The sequence below is a fragment of the Haliotis rufescens genome, unplaced genomic scaffold (genome assembly GCF_023055435.1).
Source record: "Haliotis rufescens isolate VD_foot unplaced genomic scaffold, xgHalRufe1.0.p SCAF_1, whole genome shotgun sequence".
Taxonomy (NCBI): domain Eukaryota; kingdom Metazoa; phylum Mollusca; class Gastropoda; order Lepetellida; family Haliotidae; genus Haliotis; species Haliotis rufescens.
This window is the reverse complement of record NW_025963779.1, coordinates 7032750-7053190: the sequence shown is the minus strand read 5'-3', so window position 1 is coordinate 7053190 and position 20441 is coordinate 7032750. Positions and strand designations below refer to the sequence as shown.

The window sequence follows — 20441 nt, the reverse complement described above, 5'->3', positions numbered from 1 at the left end:
AAAAGTGAACCTCATACCTGGTCTTACTAGGAAAAGTAAACCTCATGCCTTGTCTTACTAGGAAAAGTAAACCTCATACCTGGTCTTACTAGGAAAAGTAAACCTCACGCCTGGTCTTACTAGGAAAAGTAAAACCTCATATCTGGTCTTACTAGGAAAGTAAAACCTCATACCTGGTCTTACTAGGAAAAGTAAAACCTCATGCCTGGTCTTACTAGGAAAAGTAAAACCTCATACCTCGTCTTACTAGGAAAAGTAAAACCTCATACCAGGTCTTACTAGGAAAAGTAAACCTCATACCAGGTGTTACTAGGAAAAGGAAAACCTCATGCCTGGTCTTACTAGGAAAAGTAAAACCTCATACCAGGTCTTACTAGGAAAAGGAAAACCTCATACCAGGTCTTACTAGGGAAAGGAAAACCTCATACCTGGTCTTACTAGGAAAAGGAAAACCTCATGCCTGGTCTTACTAGGAAAAGTAAAACCTCATACCAGGTCTTACTAGGAAAAGTAAACCTCATACCAGGTGTTACTAGGAAAAGGAAAACCTCATGCCTGGTCTTACTAGGAAAAGTAAAACCTCATACCAGGTGTTACTAGGAAAAGTAAAACCTCATACCTCGTCTTACTAGGAAAAGTAAAACCTCATACCAGGTCTTACTAGGAAAAGTAAACCTCATACCAGGTGTTACTAGGAAAAGGAAAACCTCATACCCGGCCTTAGTAGGAAAAGTAAACCCTCATACCTGGTCTTACTAGGAAAAGTAAACCTCATACCTGGTCTTACTAGGAAAAGGAAACCCTCATACCAGGTCTTACTAGGAAAAGTAAACCTCATGCCTGCTGTTACTATAAAATGAATAGTTTGGTTAAATGGCGGGTACCAGCATAGAGGTTTATAAATTGATTAGTCCTTCTTTCCCTGTTTTCCTGTTGATCTCAGTCTCAAGTAGTTCTGCTTGTCGTAATAGTCAAACTAAATTGTTGTTGGATGGTCAGGCTGTGTGTGTTTTGATTGGTGCTCACACTTTCAGCCACTGGTTTCCCCTTTTCCTGATTTGATTGTCTATGATATAGCTGGAATATAGCTGACTGAGGCATTAATCACCATTCGTCCAATCATTCTTTCCATATTGACAACCTGACATGTATGTTTTTAATGATGACCTGATGTGAAACTGTATGAAGGCCAAATTAATTATGTCCATATTTTAAAAATATTCCTGCCATGATTTTTTAAAATATAGAAACATGAAGCCCAGCTCTTCAATTGAAAATGTGCTCATTCTTTTATTTTACTTGTCAGAAGTATCCGGTATCTTTAGCTATTGGCCAAGACGATCCATGAAAGGAATATGATCTTATCATATCAAATGTATCACCTAGGCACACGAGGTCCATGGCAAGGTTCCAACTGCAGCTGAAGAGGTGGACACACGTCTCAAGTCTGAAGAAGAGGATGTGAAGAAACTGAAGGAGTCGCAGAACGAGAATCAGAAGGCCCTGGATACATGGGCCCAGAAGTACAAGAAGAAACACAAGAAGGAAGCGACTCCCGAGGACAGGTGAGGCTGTGGTCACGATTCACAGACTGCCCTCATACCGCTTGAATTGTTATACCTTTATTAGGAATGATGCAATTCCATTGGTTAATCCGTATCATGTGATGAAACAATACATTTCAATGTAGAAATCATGTGACTGACACTGACCTTGAATATTGACTCATCACATAATCAGTATTGACCTGTCACGTAATGAATATTGATTCGTCTGCTGGAAAACAAGATGGCGTCTGGTTCAAATATTTCATGGTTGGCAGCTAAGTTACTGTAATGAAACAGAGGACTGTTTAAACACTTAATAAACATTAAAGTGAAATTTGGTATAACAAAACGAATGATTGCTCTTGATGAGGTAAATATGCGGAAACAAAGCGGACCCGACTCCTATGGCTGTCTGACGGGACCGCCTCAGGGGCCGGGTCCTCGGGCCCTTGTTTTCACACATTTACCTCGTCAAGAGTAATTATGTGTATAGTGTGGCATTAAAAACAAAGTGCAGAACAATACATAAATAAATAAATATGTAGTTAAGAACCAAAATAAAAAAATATAAATGAAAAAAATAAACTAAAAACATATTGAAAAGGTAAATAATATTAATCAACATGTTGTAAAACATTACAATAATCTGATAACTAACCAAGTACTGCTTTGTCTCAGGGATGAGGAGTGTGTGAGGCTGCAGGAGGCAGTAGATGTCGCAGTGAAGGAGGTTGACGACAGCGGCCGGAGACAGCAGGCTCTCACCATGCTGCAGACCGGGGTTGTCAAGGTGAAGGAGCTCCAGCAGCAGAGGCCCGCATCAGCCGCCAGGGTTGCCAAGGAGACGGGTGGGACATCTCTACTTCCACCATGTCTACTTATGTTTGTTATTTCTCACCCCTGTGAAGATCTGGGAGCCAGCAACCCATGCTAGTTGTCAAAGGTCACTATGCTTGTTGTAAGAGGCGACTAACAGGATCGGGTGGTCAGGCTTGTTGACTTGGATGATGCATGCCATTGTATCCCAATTGCATCGATCGATGCTCATGATGTCAATCACTGGATTGTCTGCAGACTGCAATTATATAAATGGAATATTGCTGAGTGTGGTGTACACAACAAACGAACAAAATTAGATTTGAATCTGTTGTTGAACCAATGGCCTCAGATCTTTAATACAAACTGGCAGATAGTAATATTCTTCAAATAATTTTCATACAAATTTACCTGTCACTGTCAAATAGTTTTTCGTGTTGATGCAAAACTTGACAGTATGCTGGCACAGTGTATCGTGATGCACCAAATGTTTTAAGCCCCTATCTCACATTCATGAATCTGAACACGAATGAACACGATTTAACGTTTTTCCTTAAATCGTGTTAGAACGTATGATGGTCGCGCACTCATTCGTGTTCATTCGTGTTAAGTCGTGGTCGGTCGCGCGGGGTCGTATGGACGTCACAGCACGGCTTAAATCGTGTTATAAATTTTTGCAATTGTGACCCACGTGACCAAAATAAACAAAAATATGTCGTATGAAGGTCTTGCTCAGTCGTATGGAGATCGTGTTTATTTTTGTAGTCGTATGGACATCGTAATGATTCGGGTTTAATCGTATGGCGGTCGTGTAAATTCGTGTTAAGTCATATGGGCGTCGTATGACAGTCGTGTTTGGTCGTATGACAGTCGTATTGGGGTTGTGTTAAATGAGGTTAAATCGTGTTGTATCATATGAATAGCTTATGACGGTCGTATGAGTGTCATGTTCAGTCGTATGAGGGTCGTATGAGGGTCGTGTTTGGTTAAGAAATTTGCATAAACCACAAGATTGAGCACGAATCAACACGATTTTTCAACTTTTCATAAATAGTGTTCGCAATTTCTTAAATCGTGTATGTGAGATAGGGGCTTTACCCTGTACACTAAACACTTAGCTTTCATTTGAGGTATTAAAATTACATGAGTGAATTGGCTAGTTCCCAGCTATGTTTTTATTAATTTTCCTTAAAACATTCCTTAGGGACATCCCACAATATATTCAAAAACATATTGCTATACACAGTATAAAAGCATACTGAGTCACTCATACCTGTTAGATTATTATCCGCTGCCACAATTTGGGGTGGTTGTATAGGAACAGAGTCCATCCCTCCTTCCTTCCGCTTCTCAAAGGGGACAAATTTTCTAAAAACCTATTTCAGTGTGATTGCCTGTATTCTTCATGTGATGGTTATAGCCTGGTATGTTTCACAGGTATGCTAAGCATTGATAGAGTATGTATATGTGCCTAAATTTTAATCATTATTGATTCTCGTTGCTATGAGACTAAAAATAATGCCGATGGGACGTTAAATTTTAACTCACTCACCAAATTTTCTCCTGACATTAAGCCACCCCAGTCTATATTTATAGGTATCTTCTACTATACGAATAGCCAAAAACTCTAATGTGCCCCATGCTGGGATAGCAGCCTATGTAAATGGCAGGAGATACAGACCTCTTTGCCCTTGGTTGACTGTATTCTTCATGTGATGGAATGTTTCACAGGTGTGCTAAGCATTGATAGAGTATATAGAGGATTCATCACGAGTGTTTTTTAATATGGGAAATATCAACCGAGTCTTAGATAATCGGTATTTGCCGAGCCTTTGGCGAGGCAAATACCGATTAACGGGACGAGGTTGATATTTCCCATATTAAAAAACACGAGTGATGAATTCTATTTATCATTTTCACATTTTTGCTTCCAAATTAAGGAATAATTGCATTAAACATTAACCTCAGCAACTTGTCGAAATCTTACGTATAGATCGTGCCTAGTGATACATGTTTTCCATAGCCATGTAAACCAAAATAAACAATTCGCTGAGAAAAAAAGTTCCTCGGATTATTTTAAACAAAATACTTGAACAGACTTTTGCAGAATAATTGAAACTTTAATAAGGGTAACAACAACGATTCTGTGTAATCTGATTATATCTCTGGTGTAACTTCACTTATAATATATAGTTTCAAATCAAACCGTTCCCTCCGGTTATCTAATTTGCATATCTAATTTGCATACTTATGTCATTGGGGTATGACATACATGTTTTTATGTTATAAGCTTATGTCATGGATAAATGCTTAAGTTAAATGATAAATGTATATATGTGCTTCAATTTTAATCATTAATGATGCAGAACAAGATATGTCTACACTTGATGAAAAAGTGATTGACCTTGAGTCTGAGAATGAGGCTCTGAAGGATGACAAGACGCGTCTGGAGGATATCAGAAAGGTACATGTTTCTGTCAAAATGTACTTGTTATCGTCAACAACATGCCTGGTTAGTAGGTCCCCAACAACCTGTGCTGGTCACAAGAGGCGCCAAAATGGATTAGGTGGTGACTTGCTTGATAATGAGTCATCATAAACTGACAATGTGGATCATTGCTCACAATATTGATCACTGGATTATCTCGTCCAGATTTGATTATTTACAGGCCACCGTCATGCATCTGCTTCGTGCAGTGTTAAACAACAAACAAACAAGCTTGTTTCAGTAGCATGGCACTGTATAACATTGATGAGAGTTGTTTAAATACCTGTATCGACACGAAGTGTAAAGGTCATTCCTGGTGTCCTCGACCATTATATTGGAGGAATATTAATAAACACATTTACTCTCAATGAGGCCTGGGGCGGTCGGGTAGCCTAGTGGTTAAAGCGTTCGCTCGTCACGCCGAAGACCCGGGTTCGATTCCCGACATGGGTACAATGTGTGAAGCCCATTTCTGGTGTCCCCCCGCCGTGATATTGCTGGAATATTGCTAAAAGTGGCGTAAAACCATACTCACTCACTCACTCAATGAGGCCTGTGCTGCTTAAGCTCCATGGTCATTTTCACAACTATGTAAAACATCATTAATATTGTCTTTTGTGTTAATGATGAAACAAGCAATCTGTGATGTTATTTTTGTTGAATTATTTATTTATAAGAGTCTACTTAAGTATTTATCCCGGTTCGCCCCAATTATATTTCTAACTTTGTCAGCACCATACCCGTGCTCGTGGGTTTTACCGAAGTGGTAAACGTCATAGACCTGCATCACTTCGGCTTTGCTCCAACATTAAGCTGACACGCCGTGATATAACTGAAATAATGTTAAAAGCGGCGTTAAACCCAACTCACTCACTCACTTAAGTATTTAATAATGTAAAGATAAAACCGATGTGCACAAGTGTAAATCCATGTATCGTAAGTAAATTCTTAAATAATGAATTGAAGCCAAGTACATGATTAAACATTTCATTCAACAGGAACTGGAGAGTCAGTTGCAACTTCTCCAAGACCAGGTTGCACTGCAAGGATCTCTGCCTGATGCTGGCCAACCCTCAGAGGTGAGTTTGGCTGACAGCTGGGTTTCAGGTTCAGAACTTGACAGGAACCTGAAATCGTTCACAGGACGCTGAAATCTGTTAAGCGTTGCATCCCTTAGCTTTGTTAGGATCCTTGGTCAGCATCAGCATTATATCTTGGGGGTTTAACTGAAATGCATAACTTTGGACTTCTCTCCCATGTTAAGCTGACACTCTGCTGAACACTGAATACAGTTCGAAGTGGCATTAACCCCAACTCACTCACTCACCTCACCCTTCATCCTTCTTAGGATCTGTCTGATGAGCTGTCTAGCCTGCAGCAGGAGATTGATGCCCTGAACACCAGCCTCCGTGGGGAGAAGGCCGCCCACGACAAGACTCGCGATGAGTTGGAGGAGGCCAAGAGTCAGGCCGCAGGAAAGAACGAGGAGTTGGCTGGGGAGCGGGCAGACCTGGACGCCAAGATTGACCAGTACAAGAAGATCATGGAGGCCAAACTCAAGGGAAGGGAGGAGGTGAGATGATTTGCTCTTTATATGGGATCTCAGTTACCTAGTGTCAGCATGTTGTAAGACAGTCTTGAATACTTATATTGCCAACACAAGCCTCTACCAGTGGAAGGTGTCATCAGGACATATACAGGCTTCCAGGCCTAATTAGAGTTCTTTTGGTAAATATGGCAAACTAATCTATGCCTGTCAAATCAAAGGGTCACCATCTGTTGGTAACACTATGTTTGCATGCTTGTCAATCACATTCTAGTTGTGTATAATTGACGTCATAGACCAGGTCATTCACAAGGCAAGACCTGTCTCTTACAATTTTAGCAATATTCCAGCAATATCAAGGCAGGGCACACCAGAAATGGGTTTTTTGACACATTGTACCCATGTGCGGAATCGAACATGGCATGACATGGCATGGCATGTGTACGCTTTATCCACTAAGCTATCCCTATTCTTTTAGAAGGTCAGAGATGTTTTTATTTTCATTGACTAATAACGTACACGTGTTTAACTCCTGGAGTCTGTGCTTATCTGAACCCATGCTTTGGTATGATGAGTGAACACATTAACCATTTGAGGAAACCATGAATCATTGGCCCCATGTACAGAGTTGTATTGTATGAGGTGGTAACCTGGGTAAGATGTGTGTGGTAACCTTGGTAAGATGTGTTTTATGTTTCAGGAACTGGCCAATGTGAAGCAAAGGACTGAGGAACTGGAGGCGGAGCGATTGGCTAATGTCCCAGTTGACACTGCGAAGGAAATGAAAAATCTTCAGAATAAAATTGTGAGGATTTACTGTATGTGTCACACACACACACAGACACACACACACACACACACACACACACACACACACACACACACACACACACACACACACACACACACACACACACACACACACACACACACACACACACACACACACAGAATCACACACACAAACACAGAATCACACACACACACACACACACACACACACACACACACACACACACACACACACAGTCACAAACTCACTCACTGGTTGTCTGTCTTCAGTCCCTGCTGGAGAAGGACAAGACTGGGTCCAGTGCGGCGGTGGCAGGTCTCGAGGCGCAGCTGACGGAGTCCCAGAACAAAGTGAAACTCTCCACCAAGAACTTGGAGACACAGAGGGCTACCAACAGGGAGCTGGAGGTGGGTCACCGGCACCAACCCAAGTCTTATGTTCTGGATTCAGTTTGAAAAACTAACTCTCCTCACAATTCAGATACAAGATTCTGCTTGTTTGTGTTGGTCCTAGGTGTATCATGGTATATGGGGACTTGTGGCATGGCTCTGTAGAGTGGTTAGAAACAACATGACCTCTTGACGAAACTGATGAACCATTTGTAAAAAACATGGTCATTCTACCAAAATGATTGGTCACTACAGACTATAATAATTGGATAAAGTACTCATATCATGTATGTAGGCGGCCAATCAGAACATGATGTGATATTCTGTCTGACCCTCTTTTGTGTGCAAACTGACACAATTGTTATCTCTGCCTTTCTATACATATGCATTGTCAAGGGTGAGATCTCAGTGGCCATCTAGGTGTCCAGATACCCATGACCAGTGTGGGGAACCCTTACAGGGAGGCATTATGACTGTCTGTGCTCGGGGGGGGGTCACCAAGAAGAAAACATCTACTTCAGCACTAAGGGCTTTTCTCCCACATTAGTGAGTAAGGTTTTTAGCAATATTCCATCCACATCAAGGGGAGGGGGGTTTGGATGGCACCAGAAATAGAACCTGGGTCTTTGCCATGCTTTGACGACTTCGCTATGCCATCTGTCCCCCAATTCAAATTGAAATGACATCGACATCCTTACACAACTGAAATTCTGTTCCCTCTCTCTCGCACGATCGCTTGCTCTCACTCACTCACTTACTGAATATACTAAAATGAAAGGTGCCATTTGAAATTGAGACATTGTTTCCTGTCATTTGGGTAATCAATCGCTGTCTGATTGAATTCTCTCTTAAAACTTGAGTTACAGACAAGTACAATGTTGTTTGAATGACCTGATTAAAGCCAGGATTTTAGTTAGCTCCAGGCCTACTTTTAGTTAATTAAACAGTCCCTTCTGAAATGTACAGAGATGAAACTCTCTTATATTTTTTTTTCTTCATCTAAATGTGTAATTTCTTTGTGCTTGCTTTACAGAGCAAGGTGAAGGCTGCACGGTCCGAGAAGGAACAGGCTGTCCGGGAACTGACCAATCAGCTGGAGAAGAAGGAACTCCAGAGATCAACACTGGAGAAGAAGGTAGGGGAGACAACTCATTGACCAAGAGTGCTGCTCGGCTCACCTTGACCTACAAAAGTAGGAGTCCTGTAAAGTAACGAAATGGTATATTTTACTGTAAGATTTATTAAGTACTTAGTCAATTTTTGAAATCATGCTGACCTGTAAATATGTTTTCATGATGAAACTATGTGTTATAGACGTTAATGTTCTTTATTAGGTGAAACAACTACAGACTCAGGTTCCAGTCAAACCAGTGAGTACTCCCATGTTTCTATACCCGCACTTAAAAAGAACTGATTGTAAAACAAATGCAGGGAAAGTATTGGGCACTTACCTACACACCTGAAGCAATCTGCTCCAAGTGAAGGATGTCTGCTGGTTTGTTCGTGTTTCCAACTCTTAATCCATTGCCAATATTAGCAGTGCAACCATCATAAACTGGAGGTCCAGTCGCTCTGCATCATATATCAGACAATAAGTTAATTAATTCCCATTTTAGGATATACCTTATTCGACGTATAAGCACCGAGGGCGCTCTCAAAATTAGAAATAGGGGGCTCTTATTAGAATATTATTTTGGTGGAAAAAACAGAGTTGAAAGATAAATTTCGTGGTTTATGCTGACAGTTTGAACTGTTTATATACGACAGATATATTTTTCAAGAATTTAATTGCCCATAATTAAGGGTGCATATAACACATGAGTGCGTATTATACGCGAATAAATAAGTCCTGTGTACATTGATCAATCGGAAGGGGTGCTAATTGGGATTGTTAACTTGCCAATATATTAGCAAATATCGCCGTGGGCGCTTATTACATCGAATACGGTAGTTTGTATTGCTTATGGCAAAAAGGAATGGGAGTAGCTCCACCAAATTCTTTAGACACTGACGTCAATGCATTGTAACCCTGTAACGTGACATCGAAGCACTGTAGGATCGTCATTGGCATGTTGCTTCACGTTAGACATCAGGGGAAACATGTAAATCCTCATAATCGATTTCCTCCAAAAATATAAGAATTATCAATTTTTTTCTGAAGATGAACATAGGTGGTTAAAACACAGACAGTTAAATACTCTCTACATGTTGGTTATATATGTTGTATATCCAATTTATTTTCCTAGAGAAAAATATATAAAAAAATGGATAAGATCTTGGTAAGTGTTATGCTTGTAGGAAAACAACTCAAATCACAAATAGCAACCAGTAGCATGATGTTATTGTACATTGTTTTCTAGCTTGCTACCACTGTGTAGAGTGGAATGTCACAGTAGCCTGGTCATGTAGCAACATGCATGTCACTTAACACTGAGTGAAGGACTTGCCTGTACCTAGTGGTACTTTTACTCACTTGTCTTTTAAGGTAGATTTTAAGAATATATAACATTTATGGTGTAGACGTAGTAGTTATTCCAGGAATTGTTTCACTTTTAGAGAACCAGGTAGTTTGTCTCATGTCTTAGTTCATGTGTACCCATTTGTGACATATGGGGATGTTAGTGTTTTTTGTAGATAGATTTTAAGGAATGATTAGTAACATTTTTGCATTTGAAAATGTACAACTTTCTATGTGAATTCTTACAAGCTGGATAACAGTGTAAGAATCTACATCGATACATCGCTAATTGCAATAAACCTTGCAATTTTCTTACTTACTAACCAATTTCTAGAATGCGAATCAAACAGTTAACAGTTTTGCAGTAGACGTAAAAATTCTAGCATAATTTTACACTTTTACAAAATCAAGTAGTTTGTTTCTTGTCTTAGCAGTTCACGTGTATGTACTTGTCACATGATGGGATGCTGCATTGTTTAGTCTTATCCTCTTGCAATCTGTTCACATTGGGGAAATTTGTTCATGGAAGGATTTGCCCACTGAATCGGCATGTTTCAATATTTAAGGGAGCAACCACTTGATTGTCAAGGGTAGGGCAGTAGTATTTGGGGTGGAGATCAGCACTTGTTTTAATGTTTATGAGCTCAATTATTTGTCCAACATAAACAGGGCTCAATTATTTATTTTTGTAAATAAATACAAATAACCAATTGTAATTTTTGGACACTTTAATATAGTCTGCAAGAAAAGGCACATTATTATTTTTCCTACCATTTGAGGGAAATGTATTTTTTTCACAGTAAAACAAGGACTTGATAACTTTTTCAGAAACAATCCCACCCACTCACCCCTGAAAATCAAATGGTTGCTCCCTAAACCCAGAATCAGTTTGTGTATCGGATGTTGTATTTTCTAAACCAAGATGATAGTGATGGTCTTAATGGCCCAGAGCACACAGAGAAGCAACACTTATGGAACGTACATTAAACTTTAAGTTATTCATTTGTTTCTGTGAGTGGAAATGTAATTCGTCAAATTTTCAAGTACTTTTGTCTAAGTTTAATTCATTAGTACTATCAGTTTATTACAAATTTGGAATCGGGCCGAATGTATTCTCTTATGTATCACTCAAATGCATTGTGCGAATATTGAATTACGAAATAATATTTGCTCTACCCCCATGTGTAGTGTAATAAAGTATAGGTTTTGCCTATACTATTATAGTTAAAGCACAAGGATGCACTTTTGTAGTGATATGACTAGTATCGATCAACTATTTTTGAGTGTTATTGTATTGTTACCTAACTATGGGATATATGTCTTATCATAAGTGACTATATTGTTGGCACCCTATACTAAGGAAATATGTCTGTACTTTGTACTATGTACTATGTCCCTATACTATATGTCTGTACTATGTCCCTATACTATATGTCTGTACTATGTCCCTATACTATGTCTGTATTGCAAGTGGATTGTTACTGGTGAGTGTTAGTGTGCTTGTGTCTGTGCTATGTTGGATGTATATGGATGGGTCACTAACACATTCCATGCTCTGCTTTCACTATAGGCAGGAGCAGTGATACAGGCAGCAGGAGTAAGTACTGTCACTCAGACATCCCAACAATCCCTGTCTTTATACATGACTGTCCTATGATTCCTGTCAATTGTATTATTTTAGGTATATTGTTTGTTTTTTGTTGTTTAACACCGCACTCAGCAATATTCCAGCTATATGACGGCGGTCTGTAAATAATCAAGTCTGGACCAGACAATCCTGTGATTGACATCATGAGCATTGATCCATGCAATTGGGATACAATGACATGCAACAACCAAGTCAGTAAGCCTGACCACCTAATCCCGTTAGTCATCTCTTACGACAAGCATAGTGGCCTTTAACAGCAAGAATGGGTTGCTGAAGACCTATTCCATCCTGGATCTTCACAGGTCTACTTTAGTTTATGGGAGTTTCATGACAATCTGACTCCTGTTTTTCAATATGCCAAAAAAATATGTCTGCCTGGCTGTTACCAAGTCTGTTTGATGTGCAATCTTGGGTCCTTAAGTGGTTTAAGGTGCTATCATTTGCAATGCTGGGTTATGCCCCTTAGTTGTGCCAAGATCTGCTAATTATATGTTCGAATCCGATAATTGCCATAATCCTTGGTTGGTCGGCACCCAACTAATGCTTCAGGGACTTCACTGAAGAGGTAGACATCAAAGATCTACCTCACTTTCCCACAATTGCATGTGTATGTAGAATACATCAATGTTAATCATAATGTATTATTTAATGAAAGTGTTTCTTATTACACATACTATCACTTACCTAATATATATTTATGCATGTATATATCATTATGGCCAAGCATGATTAGTAAATGAAACTTGTTAAAAAAGTATGATGGTTAGATATAATACCAAGTTTTGCTTCTAAATATTTTTATGTATTATATTCAGATATACATGTTGAGAAATAACCTATTTCATTGATGACATATTTAAATTTTAAGCATGACATGCCACTTTTAGCAATTTGTCGAACTAAGGATTTCATCAGAAAAACAAGGATTCTGATTATTAACAATACAATTAGAACAGCCATTTTGTCACACTGTCTGATTTTATCATTCCAAGTGAATGCAGCAAGTTTCACAGCCCCTCCCATCAGATATACACTGTTATATCAGGGCAGCCCACCAATCAGATACCTTCTGTTTTCACTGACCCCTGTATGTAGGGTAGGGCAGCCCCACCCATCAGAGACCCTCTGTTTTCACTGACCCCTGTATGTACCAGGGTAGGGCAGCCCACCCATCAGAGACCCTCTGTTTTCACAGACCCCTGTGTGTACTAGGGCAGCCCCACCCATCAGAGACCCTCTGTTTTCTCTGACCACTGTGTGACGGGTAGGGCAGCCCACCCATCAGAGACCCTCTGTTTTCACTGACCCCTGTATGTACTAGGGTAGGGCAGCTCCATCCATCAGAGACCGTCTGATTTCACTGACCCCTGTATGTAGGGTAGGGCAGCTCCATCCATCAGAGACCCTCTGATTTCACTGACCCCTGTATGTAGGGTAGGGCAGCCCCATCCATCAGAGACCCTCTGTTTTCACTGACCCCTGTGTGTACTAGGGCAGCCCCACCCATCAGAGACCCTCTGTTTTCACTGACCCCTGTGTGTAGGGTAGGGCAGCCCACCCATCAGAGACCCTCTGTTTTCACTGACCCCTGTGTGTAGGGTAGGGCAGCCCACCCATCAGAGACCCTCTGATTTCACTGACCCCTGTATGTAGGGTAGGGCAGCCCATCCATCAGAGACCCTCTGTTTTCACTGACCCCTGTGTGTACTAGGGTAGGGCAGCCCACCCATCAGAGACCCTCTGTTTTCACTGACACCTGTGTGTAGGGTAGGGCAGCCCCATCCATCAGAGACCCTCTGTTTTCACTGACCCCTGTGTGTAGGGTAGGGCATCCCACCCATCAGAGACCCTCTTGTTTTCCCCGACCCCTGTGTGTAGGGTAGGGCAGCCCACCCATCAGAGACCCTCTGTTTTCACTGACCCCTGTGTGTAGGGTAGGGCAGCCCCACCCACCAGAGACCCTCTGTTTTCACTGACCCCTGTATGTAGGGTAGGGCAGCCCACCCATCAGAGACCCTGTTTTCACTGACCCCTGTATGTACTAGGGTAGGGCAGCCCATCCATCAGAGACCCTCTGTTTTCAGTGACCCCTGTATGTAGGGTAGGGCAGCCCCACCCACCAGAGACCCTCTGTTTTCACTGACCCCTGTATGTAGGGTAGGGCAGCCCACCCATCAGAGACCCTCTGTTTTCACTGACCCCTGTATGTATGGTAGGGCAGCCCATCCATCAGAGACCCTCTGTTTTCACTGACCCCTGTATGTAGGGTAGGGCAGCCCACCCATCAGAGACCCTCTGTTTTCACTGACCCCTGTATGTATGGTAGGGCAGCCCATCCATCAGAGACCATCTGTTTTCACTGACCCCTGTATGTAGGGTAGGGCAGCCCACCCATCAGAGACCCTCTGTTTTCACTGACCCCTGTATGTAGGTTAGGGCAGCCCACCCATCAGAGACCCTCTGTTTTCACTGTACCCTGTATGTACTAGGCAGCCCACCCATCAGAGACCCTTTGTTTTCACTGTCCCCTGTATGTACTAGGGTAGGGCAGCCCATCCATCAGAGACCCTCTGTTTTCACTGACCCCTGTATGTACTAGGCAGCCCCACCCATCAGAGACCCTCTGTTTTCACTGACCCTTGTGTGTACTAGGGTAGGGCAGCCCACCCATCAGAGACCCTCTGTTTTCACTGACCCCTGTATGTACTAGGGCAGCCCACCCATCAGAGACCCTCTGTTTTCACTGACCCCTGTATGTACTAGGGTAGGGCAGCCCACCCATCAGAGACCCTCTGTTTTCACTGACCCCTGTGTGTACTAGGGTAGGGCAGCCCCACCCATCAGAGACCCTCTGTTTTCACTGACCCCTGTATGTACTAGGCAGCCCAACCCATCAGAGACCCTCTGTTTTCACTGACCCCTGTGTGTACTAGGGTAGGGAAGCCCACCCATCAGAGACCCTCTGTTTTCACTGACCCCTGTATGTACTAGGCAGCTTCACCCATCAGAGACCCTCTGTTTTCACTGACCCCTGTATGTAGGGTAGGGCAGCTCCACCCATCAGAGACCATCTGTTTTCACTGACTGCTGTATGTACTAGGGCAGCCCACCCATCAGAGACCCTCTGTTTTCACTGACCTCTGTATGTACTAGGGTAGGGCAGCTCCACCCATCAGTGACCCTCTGTTTTCACTGACCCCTGTATGTACTAGGCAGCTTCACCTATCAGAGACCCTCTGTTTTCACTGACCCCTGTATGTACTAGGGAAGCCCACCCATCAGAGACCCTCTGTTTTCACTGACCCCTGTATGTACTAGGCAGCTTCACCCATCAGAGACCCTCTGTTTTCACTGACCCCTGTATGTAGGGTAGGGCAGCTCCACCATCAGAGACCATCTGTTTTCACTGACTGCTGTATGTACTAGGGCAGCCCACCCATCAGAGACCCTCTGTTTTCACTGACCTCTGTATGTACTAGGGTAGGGCAGCTCCACCATCAGAGACCCTCTTGTTTTCACTGACCCCTGTGTGTACTAGGGCAGCCCACCCATCAGAGACCCTCTGTTTTCACTGACCTCTGTATGTACTAGGGTAGGGCAGCCCCACCCATCAGTGACCCTCTGTTTTCACTGACCCCTGTGTGTACTAGGGTAGGGCAGCCCCACCCATCAGTGACCCTCTGTTTTCACTGACCCCTGTGTGTACTAGGGTAGGGCAGCTCCAGCGGACAAGGGTCTGAAGGATCAGCTGCTGCTGATGAAGCGAGAGAACACCTCCCTCAACACCCGCATCAAGCAGATGGAGGTGGACTCCAAGAAGCAGGGCAAGTCTGATGGAGACTCGGCAGCTGATGTGAGTCACAACTGAACCATCTCTGGTTTATCAGGTTATGCAGAATAGCTATAATTCTGCATTCATCCAATAATAGTGTCCACAGCTTTTCTTTTTTGATGAAGTCATCTGATATAGGAACAGTGAATAGTGTCTCAATCAATATGTGTTTTGCCAAAGAGTCCTGACACTGACGTCAGTCTCATGTAATGCTAGTTTATAAACAAGTTGTCATGTGTCATAATCTTCAATTTCCATCCTCCATTAGAAGAACATGATGAAACGGCATGAGAAGATCCTCAAGGAACTGGAGAAGAAGTTGGAATGGGAGAAGAATCGTACTGAGAAGCTGACAGAGAGTCTGAGGAACAAAGAGGAAGAGGCTAAGGATCTAGGGAAGGTGAGCTTCAGTAGGATATACTTGGTTTCAGGGGAGAATAACAACATTATGCATGTTTATTATAATCTGTTGTTACTATTCCAATCATTACATGTTCTTCCCAATAGAAGAAGGGGAGGAATCAGGGTTGAGAAAACTTGGCAAGATATAAATGTGCATGAGGAATTTACCACAAGGAACATGAATACTAACCATTCCAATTTCTCAATTTCCTTATACGTTCATAAATACAAAAATTGAAACACTCCCAAATATAAATTTCTGTTTACAATATCTTTTAAGATTAATTTCAAACATCAGAATTTCTAAACATCTCAAAAGTAATCAGTGATGGAAAGATTGTTTTGGGTGTGTATGTATAGGGTGAAATTTAGGGCTGGCATTCTTAATGCTATTATTGGTGCAACAGACCAATTACAAATTTCATATTTTGATCTGTTGTGGTTAAGCTAAGAGAATAAATCCTGTACATAAATCAAGAAAGTTTCTTGAATTCTGTCAGACATGCGGCAAGCAGGAGACTGAGTTAAAGAAGCTACGGGACGAACTGGCAGCTCTTGGAATTGCTGCTAAGGAAGGTGTGGAGGCAGCAACCAAGGTCAAGGACATGGAGAAGGACTTCAAGAGACTCGCAGAGGAAAACAAAACATTGTCAGAGAACTTCAACAGTGAAAGGGTCAGTTCATTATTATGGTAAAGTGGGCGCTGTAGTGAAGGGGCACTTGGGGCTTTGCCACAGTTTCTTGCTGATGAGATTCTGTTCATAAAATACTTCATGTCAGCAGAGTATGTTCACAGCACTGACGGGATATGTATACAGCTATATTTACTATTATTGTAGCGATATAGACATTTCAACTTCTGTGTCCTCAATACTGATGATGAAGAAGCATGATGTAGCCTTGAAATGTTGTGTAAATAGAAATTACGAAGTGTAGGTAAAAGAAATAAACACCTTGATTAAGCACCTGCCATTAATGAAACCCTAGTCAAATAATAGATGTAAAATGACGAGAAGAGACATTGGAAATAAAGAAACTGGATAAAAAATGATTCTCCGAATATATAGACACCTGTCTCAACTTTATGCTGAGCTAAGGGGATTAAGTCTGGTGCTTATTCAAGGATTTACCAGATATCTTGAGGCTCTGTGAACTACCAACTTCTAAATGCCTTTCAAGGACCCCATGTAACATTGACCTACAAATATATCTTGGGGCACGGGCGGGCGAGTTGTTTGAGGTGCTGGAATTCACTCTGTGTGCCCCTTAGATGTACCCAAAACCAATAAATGTGGATTCAAACCCTGTTTGATTATGTTTCTATATTTATCAGCGCCATACTCGTTCCCGTGGGTCTCACCAAAGTGGTAAATGTCAAAGGCTTTCATCACTTTGGGCTTTCCTCCTACATAAAGCTGACTCACTGTGATATGACTGAAATACTGTTCAAGGCAGTGTTAAGCCCAACTCAATCATATAACCCTGGTGATTCCACTATCCGCAGGTCCTGAGGAAGAAGTACTACAACATGGTGGAGGACATGAAGGGCAAGATCCGCGTCTATTGCCGCGCTCGACCCCTCAGTGGCTCAGAGAAAGACAGGGTATGTGTCACCTGCTGTATTTGGACAAAGATCTTTCACATAATATGGTCCTTCACTGTGGAACTCTCCCAGTTGAACTCAACAACTCTCCTTCTCTCTCTGTGTTCAAGTCTAACCAAAAACTCATCTCTTTCACAAATTGTCATCATGATGATGATGATGATGATGATGATGATGATGATAAAATAAAGCCCCATTTCACTTTTGAAACATATTTACAGAAAGTGTGAATATTAGCTAATTCTATTATATATATTTTCTACGAGATCTTGACTATCAGTTGTCAGACTTTTATTTTGTGGAAGCGTTGGTGGGCTGAGTGAATTAGGTCGCTGACTTTGGTGCCTTACTCTGAGAGTGTTGGTTCAAATCCCAGACAGCACTGGGCCCCCAAAAGTATTAGAATTTGTTCTATGTTAAGAAACATATGTTACATTTGACCACTTTGTAAAAGGAATTGCCTGTTCATAGCTGAATTCCATGGTAGCCCTGCGTGCCAATTTACACATTTTTCAATCAGTGTCAATCAGTGTCAAACACTTTAGCTCCCAATGTATCACAAGGGTCCAGCTTAACAAGGTCCAGACAACAAGGTCCAAACTGAATTGGGCCCAGACTAACTGGATCCTGACTAATGGGGTCCAGGGTACAGACTAATGAGGTCCAGACAGGTCCAAACTAATAACATGAACCAGAGGGATACCTGAATTGCAATATAATGCAATACAATATCCTTTGCCAATACACAGCCCTAACCATAACAGAACATGTACATTATGCACTTGCTTCACTTTTTGACAGAAATGTGACTGCAAGAGATTATTTTCCCTCTTGGTATTTGCAAGATAATAAAGGGTAATACCTACGACTCCCCTCTGGTGAACTCCATGGGGAGAGTCAAGGCTTCATGTCTATACCTGTGTCTCCAGGGTAACTTCTCCGTGCTGAAGTCGGCCGATGAGTACTCTATAGAGGTGTCGAGTCAGCGCGGCATCAAGGAGTTCCAGTTTGACCAGGTGTTTATGGAAGCCAGCACACAGGAGAAGATATTCGAGGATACCAATGTGAGTACCCGGACACATGAACCTGAATTGTCTACGTGTGTACAATCCCTCAGTGCCAAACACAAAAGCATCTTTGGGTCAACATGTATCCTATAACTTGGGAAAGTATATCCTTATCATGTATATGTCAGAGTTTCAGATGAGTAAAGTTTCTTGAACATTGAGTGATTGTCATCCATGATGTCCTTAAGATATTTTTAAATTTTGGTCATGATAAAGAAAAAAGTCCTATCAAAAATAGCATAGATCATTTGTGAGTGAGTATGGTTTTATGTCGCTCTTAGCAATATTCCAGCAATATGACAGTGTGGGACACCAGAATGAGCTTCACACAATTTACCAAATCAAACCCGGATATTTGGCATGATGAGCAAATGCTTTAATTACTATACTACCCCTCTACAAGTAATTAAAATGTCCTGCTGCCATTTGTCATCAGTAATTACATCATGCATTTTTACCTGCAAACCAGTTCTTTGCTGTTGTTGAAGATAGCTTTGTGTTTCCCCCAGAACCTGATCCAGTCGGCTGTGGATGGGTACAACGTGTGTATCTTCGCCTACGGTCAGACCGGCTCGGGCAAGACGTTCACCATGATCGGGGACAAGGAACAGAACCACCCCGGCATTGCCCCCCGAGCTTTCAACAGGATATTCGAGCTGGCGCAGGAAAACAGGTTGGTTGTGGGGAAAACCAGTGTCAGCACTGTCACTATTCAGAATTAAACAGGAAAGTCAAGGGGTCCTTGTCCAATCTTATCAAATTAGATCTTAGTTCTTGCTACCGCAAAACAAAGATCTGAGGACATCCCATTTTGTGACCAATTAAATTACTAACAAAAGGTTGACATTAGCCAATCCGAAAACAGCTTTCTCGAGCTATACGGCACTAGTTTCAAACTTACAACTACACTTTCAATTTTTTATTAAAAATTTGAAAACTGAACAAAAGAATATTCTGGAATGTCTAATTGATGACCTGGTTTCCAGATTAAAGGAGTCCAGAGTAACAGGGTCCAGTTTAATAGAGTCCAGACTAATAGGGTCCAGACAACAAGGTTCAAACTAATTACAAGGCCCAGACTAACAGGGTCCAAACTAACGAGGTCCAGATTAACAGGATCCACAATTACAGGGTCCAGTTTAATGGAGTCCAGACTACCAAGGTCCAGACTAATAGGGTCCAGACAACAAGGTTCAAACTAATAACAGGGTCCAAACTAACGAGGTCCAGACTAATAAGATCCAGATTAACAGGATCTACAATTATAGGGTCCAGACAAACAAGGTACAAACAATGGTTCAAACTAACTACAGGGTCCAGATGAATGGGGTCAAGACTAACAAGATCCAAACTAATGTCAAGAATAACACTGTCCAGACTATCGAGGTCCTGACAAACTGGGTCCAGGCTAATGGGGTGCAGACAACAAAGTCCAGACTAAAGGGGTCTAGACTAACAAGGTCTAGACTATCAGGGTCCAGATTAACAAGGTCCAGACTAACAGGGTCCAGACTAATAAAGTTTCACTGTATATTATCATACCCTTTTGTGTGAAGCTCTTTCAGAATCCTTAAAGGGATACCAATCTTGCCCTTCTTGTCAGTGATGTAAGATAATAATTGTTTGCAATGCCTGTGACAGGTCGAAGATGTCAATGAAGGTGACGTGCTACATGATGGAGCTGTACAACGAAAAGCTGATCGATCTGTTCGGGAGACCAGGCCAGCAGGATGATGTGGGTGGACACAAGAAACTTTGTTTTGTGTTGGGGATTTAACAAATAAATACAGCATTAGCTCATAAGAGCTATTAATCCGACAAACAGAATAAGAAGAAAACTAGCAAATAATCA

The 20441-nt window shown here is 41.8% G+C and overlaps 1 protein-coding gene across 3 annotated transcripts in view; it reads left to right on the top strand.

Annotated features, from left to right (window-relative positions):
- LOC124136684 (plectin-like) overlaps window positions 1–20441 on the top strand; it is a 51271-nt gene that overhangs the window by 21811 nt on the left and 9019 nt on the right. For all 3 annotated transcript variants that reach the window (XM_046502673.2, XM_046502671.2, XM_046502672.2), the window contains 17 exons: window positions 1387–1565; window positions 2226–2395; window positions 4730–4827; window positions 5850–5930; window positions 6200–6424; window positions 7098–7202; window positions 7460–7597; window positions 8613–8714; window positions 8914–8949; window positions 11608–11634; window positions 15395–15538; window positions 15786–15917; window positions 16420–16593; window positions 17424–17522; window positions 18452–18586; window positions 19099–19262; window positions 20231–20324. In XM_046502673.2, the coding sequence (XP_046358629.2) occupies window positions 1387–1565; window positions 2226–2395; window positions 4730–4827; window positions 5850–5930; window positions 6200–6424; window positions 7098–7202; window positions 7460–7597; window positions 8613–8714; window positions 8914–8949; window positions 11608–11634; window positions 15395–15538; window positions 15786–15917; window positions 16420–16593; window positions 17424–17522; window positions 18452–18586; window positions 19099–19262; window positions 20231–20324 (2103 nt within the window). The remainder of the gene's footprint in view (window positions 1–1386; window positions 1566–2225; window positions 2396–4729; window positions 4828–5849; window positions 5931–6199; window positions 6425–7097; window positions 7203–7459; window positions 7598–8612; window positions 8715–8913; window positions 8950–11607; window positions 11635–15394; window positions 15539–15785; window positions 15918–16419; window positions 16594–17423; window positions 17523–18451; window positions 18587–19098; window positions 19263–20230; window positions 20325–20441) is intronic.